Raw genomic sequence first — 14,938 nt, 5'->3', positions numbered from 1 at the left:
TTGGATGTAAGCAACAACATGGATTGCATGGTTAATGTACTACAAATACATTGTCCTGCTAATGTATGCTGTGTAAACCACTGAAAAAACATGTGGAAGCTGCTAAATCATATAGAGAAGGACTTAGTAAGCAGGAAAGTATTTAGTTTGTCAAAATATTGCGCCCTTTTCTGCTTACTATATTACCCTAATATTTCACCTACCTGACCAGAAGTGAAAAGAACGAACACATTTGTTGTCAAGATTCTTACCCTGGAAATCCTGGTTTGGATGGCCAACCACAACACATTTTGTTCCTCAGACAATTTTTTGCACTCTTCTCCTTTATTTGTTGTAACTTTTGACAGTCCATAGTACCCCAAATGTTTTTCCTAATAACAAAAATTGACCATTTTCAGCAGCAATAATCAGCTAAATATGCGAGGTTTGTTCGGTTTAGTAGCATTAACATTCAGTGCCACAAATATGGCCGATTAACGACGCGTCGCCAAATAATCTATAAGCAAATAAGAGAAGAATAACACCGTGCAGTAAATGGTAAAACTGTTTGCACTACAAACCAGTGTTCATCATTTAAATAATACATTAAAATGATATGCTAAGATGTGCCAATTTGCAATATCAGGCAGCAAACAAGCTGTTTTGTACAGCTAAAAATAGCTGGACGCGGATGAGTCCGAAACCCAGACCCAATAAATTTAGAAAATGGCTGCACGCACCCAATAGCTCTTACAGGAACAATAAGGTGGATAGGTGAAACCCAATTACCAAAATATGCAAAAGTTTCTTCCCACAGGCTTGAAAATATATATATATATTTTTTTTTTTGCATGTTGCCATTGTTTTATTGTCAAAATGTTACTGTCATCGCTTCATGTCACACTTTGGTACCAAAGAAAGTTTCTTTAAGAAACTAACGTTACTCTTGTTCTTGTCTTACAATTGACTGCAAAGCAACAAATCATAAATGGGAAGTTTTACCTCACATTAAGCTGACAGACAGAGCCTTTTGAACGCTGTTATTATTTTAACAACACAGTACATCGCTCAAAACCGGACTATTTTAAGTGCTCACAGCACCATCTACTGGACTAAAGCCTGTAGATTTATATTTTGAGTCCTCGCACAATATATACTTGAGATATTGGCAATTAAATGCTGCCCTAATCTGAGTGTATAGGAACTGGTTCGGTTATACTTCCTTGCTGTTTTAGAAAACAAAAACATGACTGAATAACAAAACAAACAAAACGCAAGCCACGTGTCGTCCAAACTACAAAACGATTCAGAAGATTAACCTGTTTTGTAAGACAGTTCAACATTCCTATTCAGCTTTTGAATTGAAAGCTTTTACTATAAACAACTCAAGAAATCGTAATTAGAATCCATTTATACCCAACTTTCTGGTCATTAAATGTGTCTTGTTTATGCAAGTAGTACACGGTGGAAAAATAGAGCTTAGGACAATATAACAATGCAATTAAATTAATAATAATATAAAAATAATAATAATTCATAAATGTGCCCAGGCAGTTTGGCTTGACTTGCCTGGAACGCTACAAAGTCGTGAGTCGTGGTTTGAAGTGGTGATTTACCAGTTAAAAAACCTGCCTGGAACGCAGCATTAGTATCCAGTAGCAGTGCATATGTTGGCTTTAGTCTGTCATGTGACAAATTGGTCAGTCAGTGTTGTTATTGTCTGAAGGCCTAACCTGTTGTTCACATAAATCTGGTACACTGTAGTTATGTGTGGCATAATTTTCATTATTACATTAAACAAAAGACTGTTTACAGCTTTTAAAGTCTAAAAATAAATTACTGTCTTGATGTCATATGTAATCCCTGGACCACAAAACCAGTCATAAGGCTCAATTTTAAGAAATTGACATTAAATAAATAAGCTTTCCATTAATGTATGGTTTGTTATGACAGGACAATATTTGGCCAAGATACAACTATTTGAAAATCTGGAATCTGAGATGCAAAAAATAAGATAAAATAAAAAATCAAAATATCGAGAAAATTGCCTTTAAGGCTGTCCAAATGAAGTTCTTAGCAATGCATATTACTAATCAAAAATTAAGTTTTGATATATGGTAGGATATTTACAAAATATATTCATCGATCAAGATCTTTAATTAATATCCCAATGATTTTTGGCATAAAAGAAAATTCTGTATTTCTGACCCAGACAACATATTGTTGGCTATTGCTACAAATATACCCGTGCTACTTATGACTGGTTTTGTGGTCCAGGGTCACATACAAACATTTTTACATGGTAAATAGATATGACCAGAGATGTTAATTCCAGTTTAACCATCTGAAAGATTATGTCGGTGTTATGTCATAAAATATAAAATATATACAATAGGCTACATGTACAACGACCATATTTGGCATGCATTATAATAAAATGGTATTATTTACTAATTAACCAATGTATTAAATATAAAGGTAATAGGGCAGACAGACAGGTGACAGACTTTCTTTTTGGTATTTGACATTGACCATCGCAACAGTTTTAACACTGTAGTTTTCCTATTAGTTTCTTTAACTTGTTTATTCATTTATTTCTTACTTTTTTACTATTTCTTTATTTTTTTAAAGAAAGGGCATAGCCTACAGTTTGTTTTATATCCAAAAACAAAATGTAGCTGTGCTCACATAGTTGGGAAATAAAGATTTATAAACGAACTCTCATAAACAACATATAACATCTACAAACAAATCTTTTTAGCATTTCAAGCTAAGAAATACCGTTTCAGGTGAAAGGTCGGAAAAAAACACCCATTCACACAAATCCGTTTGTCAGGTGACATCAGGCACATGACTTGGAACGATCCATCCGCATTTCACTGAATTTATCCAATCAGCGTACGAGTTACCAGGCAGCCATCCAATAACACTCGAGTGTCGATCTTAAGTGGGCGTTTCATCTAGAAGGGAAACACAAGAGACTGAAGATTTAAAGGAGAATCCATAATAAGTTTGCTCTCATCTGTTTATACGATAACGAGGTTTTATGTTTGTTCACCGAGGCTTAATTTAGTGCTGGTCTGATTACTAAAAACCGGCCAGGTTATATTTTAAAGGGGTTGGGGAGGGGGTTAACATGTCGATCCAGTACGAGGCACCGCTGGCGGACAGCTACGGAGTGGCGGACTCGTTTCCCAAAGATTTCGGATATGGAGAAGAAGAAGGGGACATTGAGGACAGTCCTTCTCCCTCAGACAGCAAACCGAGAATCTTGCTCATGGGATTGAGGAGGAGCGGAAAGTCCTCCATCCAGAAGGTAGGAGGAAGAGATGATATTTAGACCGTCTTGGTTCTCCTCCCCCTGCTGACTTCTTAGCCGAGCGAGTTAGAACCGGGTCAGAGCCGCTCCGGGCTGCCTAGCTGTCATTGGGCACGGGGAAGATCACCACTCACAGCCCTTACAACCAACCTATTTCTTAAGCAGCAGTGGGTTTACGGAGTTGGATGCCATACAGGCCTAAATTTATCACACGCTCTCATACAGTTGGCTAAGAAGAAAATATATATCATATATGTGTGCCATGTTAATGTTGTGATAACTCACCCGGCATTGATGTGGCACGTGATTTACTTATTTATATATTCATAATTTACCGCACCCTCTCAACACAGATAATGTAGATCATACGAAGAGAAATAACTAGAAGATGTTTTTGATGTTTAGCAGTACTTAATTCTTGGGAACCATCAGAGAGTGGATCTCTCATGTATTACTCATGTTGGTTTAGGAAATATAGCTATTATAGATTTAGCTAGTACTTTTTGCTAATTAAAACCCATCCACAAGGTCTACTAGAAAAGGCTGTTTTATTGTAAATGGAGCGGGTCGCCTCCTCTTGGGCCCTGCCATGGTGATGTCACTTGACCTACTGTGTCATGTTTTGATTGAGATACTACTACTGAGAATAACAATAGTAATATTTTTAATAGAGACATAAATGGTATCAAATGGTATAACAACAAACATCATACGAACAAGCATTTCCTGTCTGTGTCGGTAGTCATGATGACACAATTTCCACCACCACCAAAATAAATGCTGCATCATCAAGCGCTAAACACGAACACATGATAGTCATAACTGCCGTACCGTGAAACACACAAATGCCACGAGGAGAGAACTCAAGCATGCATGGGGAAGACTAAAAAAACTTCATTAATTTGACGTACCACTTGATCAGAGTGAAAAGTGTGTAAGCAAAGTGTTGTTGTGGTTACTTTTCTGGAGAAGTGACTTGTATTCATTAGTGTCTATTTGGTGATAGATGAAGTAAACCCTTTTAAAACTTGTATAGTATACAGTCAAACCAAAATTTATTCAGACACCTTCGACATTGCTCACATTATCACAGCTTATTCGCTGTAGTTTAGAAAATGGTAATAAAATACGACAAGAACCCAGAATTAAACTGTCAGAACAAATTCATCTTGATGATCACCACTTGATAAACCAAACTTTATTCGGACAACTTCAAAATTTCTCACATTATCAGTTTATTCACTATAGTTTAGAAAATGGTAATACAATATGATAAGAACTCGAGAGTTAAGCTGTATCAGAACAAATTCATCTTGATCATGTCAGATAACTTTGATAGAAAGGTATGTAACAAAGCATGGTCAGGTCAAAGTGTCAAATCAGTTTACTGGTAGACCACTGTGTGAAATATTTTTGGCTATAATATGTCACAGTTTACTTTATTTTGCTATCCTCACTTGCATAAATGAACTATAGTGTCCTGCACCCACTAGTAAAAATATCAAAATAAATTTTGGTTTGACTGTCTTATATATTTTGTTTTGAGTTCTTAAATCCATCGTTTCCCACCCATGGTATCAGTATTAAGTCCAAATCCATTGGTACTATTGGGAGTGCCAGTAAGTTTACATGACTATACGATTTAAGAATGTAAAATTAAAAGCCCTTGAGACTTAAGTCTAGCCACCAGTAAGCTCCTCAAAGTCCATGAAGCATGTGACTGGGCTTTTAGCTTGATTTCACAACTGACTTTTTTTGCTCTCCCACTGGAGGTGAAACAGCACTTTGAAAATGATTTAATATATCAAATGTCTTTGACTTATTAGGTGGTGTTTCATAAGATGTCGCCCAATGAAACCCTGTTTCTGGAGAGCACCAACAAGATCTACAAAGATGACATCTCCAGCAGCTCCTTTGTCAACTTCCAGATCTGGGACTTCCCTGGACAAGTGGACTTTTTCGATCCAACGTTTGACTACGAGATGATTTTCAGAGGAACTGGGGCCTTGATATTTGTCATCGATGCACAGGTGAAACAAGAAATTCAAAGCCTTGACACTAATTACTGTGCACACCCAAATCACAGTGACGTAGTTCTCTCAGTAATTTAAGATGGGCTGGATTCTTTGTGAAATGTTATAATTACAAATCATGTCTGGCTGAGTCTTATTCATTGGTGGAATAGAGGGTTTTCACAACACGTCATCAGTCGGCCATATTGGCGGCATTTCATTTGGAGTATAGACTGCCAAAAGTTATAACAAATCAAGGAAAAGAGTGCTAAAAACGTCTGAGGAACAAAAGGCATTTGTGGTTGGCCAAACTGAACCAGAATTTCCAGGGCAAGAGTCTTAACAACATTTGTGTTTGTTCTTAAAATTTCCAGTCAGGCATGTGAAATGTTAGGGTAATATTTTATTGCTTGTACATATCTTTACCACATATTAACTTTGTTTGTCAAAATTGTGGGCCCTTTCCTGCTTACTAAGTCCTTCTCTAAATGATGTAGCAGCTTCCACATGTTTTTCCGTGGTTTAGACAGTATAAATTCGCAGAAGAATGTTGTCAGTAGTACATTGACCGTGCAGTCCATGCTGTTGTTTATCTCCAATATGGCCGCGCATCCGGGTTACTGACCAAACCATGACGTAAATGCAAAGCCTCTATATGTAAAGTTTTAACTGAAAGGAAGATTGGGTTTTGACTTCCATAGTATGGGAAAAACATTTTGGAACTCAATGGGGACCAGAAACTTTGTTTCTTAATTTTTGGGTGAACTATCACTTTAATGGTTGTAAATAGTTGGCTTATTTAAATCTTGGCATTGAGTCCAGACATTCTGGTTTCATTTAATTGAATGTTGTTTGTCATTGAGGCTTAGCTCATTGGATCACATTGGCTTAAATTAAAAATAGGTACAAGATTGACTTTGTGTTTCTGCTGATACAGGGAAGTTCGTGCTGTTTTCTCTCAGCCATTAATTCTTACTTTTACCTTAAAGTTATTTTAAAGCATATGGTCGATTAGATTGCTGGTTTGCGGACACTCAACTACAGCAGTGTGTGATATCACACAAAAGATTGTGTGATATCACAGTGTTATTTTATCAACAAGAGCTGTTAAAGTTATTCCGCTATTTGAAGACACTTTCTTGCATCATTTTTGTAGTTCAGCATGTATGTGTATAGTAATTTTTCTTTTCTTTTCTTTTTTTGTAAATGTCTATAATGCAATTTATACCAATTCATACCATGTTGCATTCTTCCTCTGTTATCACAGGATGACTATGTGGAGGCCCTTGGTCGACTCCACCTCACAGTATCACGCGCATACAGGGTCAACCCAGAGATCAACTTTGAAGTGTTCATCCATAAAGTAGATGGCCTGTCTGATGACCACAAGATTGAGACCCAGCGGGATATACACCAGAGGGCTAATGATGACCTGGCAGATGCCAGCTTAGAGAAACTACATCTCAGGTAAACGTTTGCATTTTTATTTTTAATGCTGATAATTGATTGAAATACTACTTGAACTATCTATTTATGCAATCTGAGATCCTACACTGATGTATAGTGATTTTATTTTAAAAATTAAATTTTTTGATGTGATCTTCCTAATGTTTTAATTTTGCAGCTCATTAAAAAAAGAAGAAAAATCCTGATAATGTACTCACCCCAATGTCATCCACGATCTTCATGTCTTTCTTTCTTCATTCACAAAGAAATCAAGTTTTTTGAGAAATAAGGGTCTTATCTAATTTAACGATTGGTCGTTTTCTTAAAAAAATTACAATTTCTACTTTAACCACAAATGCTTGTCTTGCACTAGTTCTGTAATGAGCATCTTTACGCATTACGTAATCATGTTGGTAAGGTCATGCATAGTTAGTTCGTCTTGGTTCGTCTGTGTACTTCAGTTCAAAAAGGTGGGGAAGGACAAACAACTCCATCTCATTTTGTTCTCAAACTTCAAAATCATCTGACATCATTGTTTTACCTTTTTTGTAAAGGGAGCTTGATTTTCTTCGCACATCCACTTTGTAAACACTGTACTTCCGCCTTAGTCTCAGCCTCAGACGTCACCCCCACGGAACGTTGGCTAAACGTCTGATGCATATGGTACACTTAACTGGAAACACTTCAGGAATGTCGAAGTCGTCATCTGATTAGTTGAATTTGACCGGATTTCCAGAAGACGCGAGTGTCGCGTTTGCTTTCGGTCCTCCGGGAAACAAAGCGCAGACTGATTTACTCGCTAAAAGGTGCTTATGCAGATGCCATTGTTGTTATACCCTTTTGCGAAGTTCGCGAACGCCAGTCTGTTGTTGAGGCATTTCCATGCACTGAAACGTGACGCTGAACGAAACGAACTGTGATTGGCTGTTTGACATGTCGATCAAACGGCCTTATGGACGGGCCTTGGCCAATTAAAGCTGCCATGAATTCCAGACCTTCAGCCGTCAGTCTGAAGGCCTGGCTACGCGAGACTACTTCCGCCTACACTCTGAAAAATAAAGGTGCTTTAAAAGGTTCTTCACAGCGATGCCACAGAAGAACCATTTTTGGTTCCACAAAGAACCATTCAGTCAAATGTTCTTTAAAGAACCATCTCTTTATTACCTTTTTATAATCTGAAGAACCATCTTTCGCCACAAAGAACCTTTTGTGAAACCGAAAGGTTCCTCAGATGTTAAAGGTTCTTATAGAAAAAAAGATTCTTCTATGGCATCGTGACCCTTTCAACATGATTACGTGTAATGCGTGAGGTTGGGGTGGTGCAAGAAGAGCATTTGTGGCTTTAGAAGTACATATGTTTTTATTGTTTTAAGAAAATGACAGTTCGTTTCGCTAGATAAGACCCTTATTTTTCAGCTGGGATCGCGTAGAAGCTGCATTGGAACTGCAATTTGGACCTTCAACCCATTGCCAAGTCCACTATATGGAGAAAATTCCTGGAATGATTTTTCTCAGAAACCTTTATTTCTTTTTGACTGAAGAAAGACATTAAACTTTTCTAGAAGTGAACTAATCCTTTAATTTGTGAATATGAGGAAAACTAATTTCTGAAATCTGTTTGGTTTTAGTTTTGTCTATTTTACATCACTAAAAGCAGTGAGAGCTGTGGTGTTGATTTAATAATGGGTGTAATGGATTGATATCGAAAGGCAAATCTCTAGGGAAATGGTGATGTAAGTTTTTTCATGAGCTCTGTGTTAAATCTCAGTGATTATAGGCATTAGCAAAAGTTTTTTGGTTATCAGATTTTAAATCGAGTGCCACTTATGGCTGAATCCGATAACACCGCTTTTCTGCTGTCTTTACTAATGCTTCAGAATCTCTTGATACTTTTTACCAAATTCGGTGATAAATATGCAGCTCTCAACTCTGATCTTCTAAAGATTGTCTGCTTAATGGTGCATTATCTGAAAGTTTTTGATTTTACATTAGTATTATTTGTCTGTATCAATCCATATATGGCATCTTGGATCACTTCAGTTAAAAAAAATGGTTGAAAAAGTGAAAGCGTAATTTTGGTTTGCTGTTTGGGTTCGGGAATCAATGTGCATAGGTTGGATTTTAGCATCCACTTTTTTCAAGGAATTAATGCTTACACAAATGTGACCCTGGACCACAAAACCAGTCTTAAGTCGCTGGGGTTTATTTGTAGCAATAGCCAAAAATACTTTGTATGGGTCAAAATTATTGATTTTTCTTTTATGCCAAAAATCATTAGGAAATTATGTAAAGATCATGTTCCATGAAGATTTTTTTGTAAAATTCCTACTGTAAATACATCAAAATGTAATTTTTGCTTAGTTATATGCATTGTTAAGAACTTAATTTGGAGAACTTTAAAGGTGATTTTCTCAGTATTTTGATTTTTTTGCACCCTCAGATTCCAGATTTTCAAATAGATGTATCTCGACCAAATATTGTCCTATCCTAACAAACCATACATCAATAGAAAGCTTTCATATGATGTATACATCTCAGTTTTGTAAAGTTTAACCTTATGACTGGTTTTGTAGTCCAGGGTCACAAATGCATTATTTCCATGCTGAAGCCATATTAGGAAAGCAAGAAGCTTGTTTTTCTGCAGCACTGTTCAGTACAGCAATATGAGCATACAGTTCAAGGAGGCTTGAGTGATCAGTGCCTCGTGAACAACACGCAAGGGTGAATTTCAAGAATACTTAGGATGTTCTGCGAACTGTGATCAGCATTGTCAGATTTCTCTGTGGTCTTCACAGCTAACACAACCCTGCTAATGAGAATTGTTTTTTGTTTTTCAAGTAGGATATTACTTGCTGCTGCCTCATTTAATCAGAATTAACCTTAATAACATAATCCTCAAATGAATGTGAATACGAGAATTACTTACACTGCCGTTACTCACTTTTGTCAGCTTTCATAATTGGCACCTACTGTAATTTCTTACAAGTTGTGGATTATATTTGCACATTAGGCCGTTGTGATATTAGAGGCTGTTTTATAATGTTAAAGGTTGATGTCCAACACTGAAAAGCCTTTATGCCACTTCTTTTCTGCCAGATTCTGGTGTCCTTTGTCCTTTTTCTGTTTCGCTTGGCAACAGATTTGTTTACACTGCAATATTTGTCTCTACAGGTTTCTTTAGCTACCCTGCAATGTGGTTTGAATGATGGTTGTAAAAAGCCTTACTGTGTAAATGTGGCCATAGTGAAACCAAAGAAACAAAACTAAGAAAAGCATTATGTGATATTTGGACTACCGAAATCTCTTAAATCTTTTTGATATTTTGTTGGACATTCTGTCTAATCGAATGCCTTTTCTGTTCTCCACAGTTTCTATTTGACCAGTATATATGATCACTCCATCTTTGAGGCCTTCAGTAAAGTTGTCCAGAAGCTCATCCCTCAGCTTCCCACGCTGGAGAACCTTCTCAACATCTTTATATCTGTATGTGACTCTACCTTAAGACTTTTAGATGGGTCATGCTGTCTTAATGATGGTTGAGCCTTGTTCCATTTCCTCTTTGGTCACTCTATTATTGTCATTATGAAGAATATATTGTTGTTGCTGCCGCAATGGAAATGGCTTATTCACTTTCCATCTCTGATGGAGTCTCATGCATGTTTTATTATCCTCTCAATGCTGTAAGATCCCATATCAAACCCTGCAGGGCATTATGCAACGTGTGCGTGTATGTGTGTTTCTCCGCTAATAGAATTCAGGGATTGAGAAGGCCTTCCTGTTCGACGTCGTCAGTAAGATTTACATCGCCACCGACAGTTCACCGGTGGACATGCAGTCCTATGAGCTCTGCTGCGACATGATCGATGTGGTCATCGATGTCTCCTGTATTTACGGGTCAGCCTTGTATATTATTTCTACTTGCATATAAGAGTACATGCACAATGTGAAATGAAATGAGCAAACAAAGACCTCAAAGTTTTAGTTTTTTTTTTTTTTTTTTATCAAATGTAAATTCATGTCCCAGTCACATTTTCTTGGTTAAATACACATTGCTTACTCTATCAGAAAACAACAAAAATATATTATTTACATTAACAATGAAATCAATATTGTTTTTATTAAATCCAAGTGTGAATCTTATCAAGCTAGTAATTAATTTTACATTTATTCCAAAATAATAACTCAAGGCTGTAACAATTTAAACAATATATTTTATTTTTAAAATTATGTTCATCTTTTTTTTTTTTTTAATTGTTTGGATCATCAGTCTTTAAACCTCAGTAAATATTTGTCATAGCCACTGAGAATTTATTAATTTTCACCAAGCTGATTACACACCCACAACTCCCACCGATCATGTTTACCAACCACTTTTAGTCGTATTTTGATGTAACAAAGTGGTTATATATTTTTTTTATTAGTCTTGCTATTAACACCATTATATTGTTCATTCAGACTGGTTTGCGAATGAGGAACATGCACAAACAGGATTTATTGCATGAACCAATCACAGCTGAACATAACCAGCCATATCAAGTCATATTGTGACTTTCCTCCATTTAGTCTCAGTTACCCCCCAATAAACTCACTGCACGCTTTAGTGGAGTTTGTTAAAACTCAATGGGCTCAGGGGAGGTGAGAAAGATTAATTAAAAATGAATGTAAAAAACTCAATCATTTCAGAATACGAATTATGCACTTGACATGTTCCTAACATTATTTGTAGTATGATATATATTTTTTGTCAGTTCTGCATTCTGAGTGTATGTTTTGATCGCCTAGATTAAAGGAGGATGGCAGTGGCAGTGCTTATGATAAGGAGTCTATGGCCATCATCAAACTCAACAACACCACAGTGCTCTACCTGAAAGAGGTCACCAAGTTCCTCGCCCTGGTCTGCATCCTGAGAGAAGAGAGCTTTGAGCGCAAAGGTACACCACAGCAGTCGTTACAGTTGAGGTCAAAAGTTTACATACACCTTTTAGAATCTGCAAAATGTTAATTATTTGACCAAAATAAGAGGCATCATACAAAATGCATGTTATTTTTTATTTAGTACTGACCTGAATAGGATATTTCACATAAAAGATGTTTACATATAGTCCACAGGAGAAAATAATTGTTTTAAGTTATAAAAATGACTCCGTTCAAAAGTTTACATACGCTTGATTCTTAATACTGTGTTGTAACCTGAATGATCCACAGCTGTTTTTTGTTTTTTGTTTAGTGATAGTTGTTCATGAGTCCCTTGTTTCTCCTGAACAGGTAAACTGCCCGCTGTTCTTCAGAAAAATCCTTCAGGTCCCACAGATTCTTTGGTTTATCAGCTTTTTTTTGTGTATTTGAACCCTTTCCAACAGTGACTGTGATTTTGAGATCCATCTTTTCACAGTGAGGACAACTGAGGGACTCATATGCAACTATTACAGAAGGCTCACTGATGCTCCAGAAGAAAACACAATACATTAAGAGCCATTGGGAAAACTTTTAAAATTTTAATATCAGGGTAAATTGAACTTATTTTGTCTTCTGAGAAACATTTTTTTACAACATTTACAACTTTTGTAGCTTCTGAAGGGCAGTACTAAATGAAAAAAATATGATATTTAGGCAAAATAAGAAATATGTTCATTCTGTTCAAAAGTTTTCACCCCCGGCTCTTAATGCATTTTTTTTTTCTTCTGAAGCATCAGTGAGTGTTTGAACCTTCTGTAAGAGTTGCATATGAGTCCCTCAGTTGTCCTTAGTGTGAGAAGATGGATCTCAAATTCATACAGTCATTGTTGGAAAGGGATCAAAACTAAAAAAAATTGTGTGACCTGAGGGATTTTTCTGAAGAACAGTGGGTGGTGTAACCGTTCAGGACAAACAAGGGACTCATGAACAACTATCACTAAACAAAAAAAAAAAAAAACACACATGTGGATCATTCAGGTAACAACACAGTATTAAGAATCAAGTGTATGTAAACTTGAACGAGGTCATTTTTTAAAATTCAACTATTCTTTTCCCTTTATGTAAAGTATATGCCTTTTATGTGAAATATCTTATTCAGGTCAGTACTAAATAAAATGCATTTGGCATAATCCTTGTTATTTTGGTCAAATAATTAACTTTTTGCAGATTCTGCAAGGTGTAAACTTTCGACCTCAACTGTATATCTGTGTCTTTTATAGTAGCGGTTTCAGATATTTTTAATTCTTCTTTTTGTGCCATAGGATTAATAGACTACAATTTCCACTGTTTCCGGAAAGCCATTCATGAGGTGTTCGAGGTGGGTGTTTCCACCTCAAGGACAAGCAACCAGCCAGCTGGCACCCCTCTCATGAAGACTGTTGCCTTAAATGGAACCCCCAGGAGCACTGTGTAGAAAGATAGCGATTAAAAACAATGATGAAAAGTGTGGAGACGATGGAAAAGGTAACAAAAAAGAGAGACTACAGGGTGGGACGCGTTCTGAATATGCCGACCATCATTACTGCTCCCAAACGCTTCAAAAGTCACTAAAATAAACTTGCTGCAGTGGGCGGGGCAGAAACATAACGTGAGTAAGCTTGCAAAGCTACAGATGGATGGATGGAAGGGAAGAGGCACAAAAGAAGGCGGAACACTTTTTTTGTGACTAAAAGGCATTAACAAACTGTTCCTCAAGAAAAGACCGCAAACAAGTAACAAAGTGCAAGTCACTGAGGAAAAAAATAAACAAACAAAAGCACAGCAAGAAACCTCTCACCCTGTCAGGCCAAACCGCTTGGCAACTTGGATAAATGCTGTATGATATGCTGCTGTTCACTTAACACAGTAGCCAAGTTTAAATGCATACCTGGTTTACTCCTCAACACGTGAATGTGGCAGACTTCTGTGAAAATTTGTGTACACTTCTAAAGCCTTACGTAGAGGAGGCCTGTCTGATGCAAGCCCCTAGTGCACACATGCACACTTGGTCACCTAAACAGCCCATGTATTGTGTATGAAAGGTTAGTAAAGGGATTGAAATGTGTTTTGAACTTGTCTCGAGTGTGTGTGTGTGCGTGCGTGTGTTTGTCTGTGTGCGCACATGTATGTATCCAGTGGGGAGGGTAGGTGGGTGTTGCATATGCACCATTTCGTGGCCCCGAGATGTTGTGAAGTGGGATGGGACTTCACGTTTGTGACTCCGAAGACTGAGAAAGAGCTGTACCGTCCCATTCGACCTCTGGGACACTGTGATTGCACTTACCTCAGAGGATGTCAGGGATCCTAACTAACAAAATTCAGACTGCTATGCTGTACTGTTGCCCTCCAGTTACGTTACAGCATCCTTGGCGTGTAGCTCATGCGATCCGAGGACATTGTAGGACGAACCTTAATTCCTTACATTCCGGTTCTGAGGTGCCAATGCAGTTTTGCTCAGATATAAAACTCACTAATCTTTGCTTTCACTCTTCCAATCACCAATCAGCATGTTGTTTTTGATTCGGAGAAAATCTGCTGTAAAATAAAGATATTACGTATAACAGAAGTGACGGGACATTTGAATCAGTTAAATCCATTCCAAGCATGTCCGTAGAGATGCTTCATATTGTCTTGCAATCAGCTCAGTCCTTTCTAATTTCATTTGATGGAAACTAAATGAAATACGAAAAACACAGACAAACTGATTAGCAAGCTTGCTTGTGGTTCTTGTTTCTCATACTACATATAGGAGACAAATTATGCTTGTCTTGCGTTTTGCCAAAGGTGTTATCATTCACAAGAAATAAAATATGTACACACACCGGAAAGAGTATTCATGTGCTGTCATTGATTTGGTCCCATATTCAAGATAGAAATACCCTAATAATTACATCTTGTAATTATTATATATCATTAATTATTAATTATGCTTAAATGGGACCTTTTACTTAAGAGGTTTAGGACATTTGCTGAAGGGGAAAAAAGGCACAAATCTTCAAAGAACAGTTTGTTCAAAAATGAACATTAATAAATAGGTTATGTGACGATTTGGTCAGTTATCCGGATGAATATGTTGTTCTGCTAATTTATGCTGTTTAAACCATGGAAAGAACGTGTGGAAGCTGCTAAATCATATAGAGAAGGACTTAATAACCAGGTAAGGGTGCAATATTTTGACAAACTAAAGTTAAGATGTGGTAAAGATACATACGAGCAGTATTAATTAAGATATTAGCCTAATATTTAC

The 14,938-nt window shown here is 36.8% G+C and overlaps 1 protein-coding gene across 1 annotated transcript; it reads left to right on the top strand.

The window, feature by feature from the left end:
* The first annotated feature begins 2,964 nt into the window (after nt 1–2,964).
* On the top strand, nt 2,965–14,257 carry rragca (Ras-related GTP binding Ca). The gene is made up of 7 exons (XM_073847206.1): nt 2,965–3,295; nt 5,125–5,328; nt 6,578–6,777; nt 10,125–10,239; nt 10,508–10,650; nt 11,539–11,687; nt 12,975–14,257. The coding sequence occupies exons 1-7, from the start codon at nt 3,116–3,118 to the stop codon at nt 13,124–13,126; spliced, it is 1,143 nt and encodes a 380-aa protein (XP_073703307.1). The 5' UTR covers nt 2,965–3,115; the 3' UTR covers nt 13,127–14,257.
* Nucleotides 14,258–14,938: the final 681 nt, after the last annotated feature.

Source organism: Garra rufa, chromosome 9 (genome assembly GCF_049309525.1).
Source record: "Garra rufa chromosome 9, GarRuf1.0, whole genome shotgun sequence".
Taxonomy (NCBI): domain Eukaryota; kingdom Metazoa; phylum Chordata; class Actinopteri; order Cypriniformes; family Cyprinidae; genus Garra; species Garra rufa.
The sequence above is the reverse complement of the archived record's forward strand: the minus strand, read 5'-3'. Positions and strand labels throughout refer to the sequence as shown.

Excerpts from the sequence above, each read along its gene's own strand:
- rragca (XM_073847206.1), top strand. The coding sequence starts at position 3,116 with ATGTCGATCCAGTACGAGGCACCGCTGGCGGACAGCTACGGAGTGGCG. Across the intron at positions 5,329-6,577 it reads TATTTGTCATCGATGCACAG|GATGACTATGTGGAGGCCCT; the intron begins GTGAAACAAGAA and ends CTGTTATCACAG. Across the intron at positions 10,651-11,538 it reads GATGTCTCCTGTATTTACGG|ATTAAAGGAGGATGGCAGTG; the intron begins GTCAGCCTTGTA and ends TTGATCGCCTAG.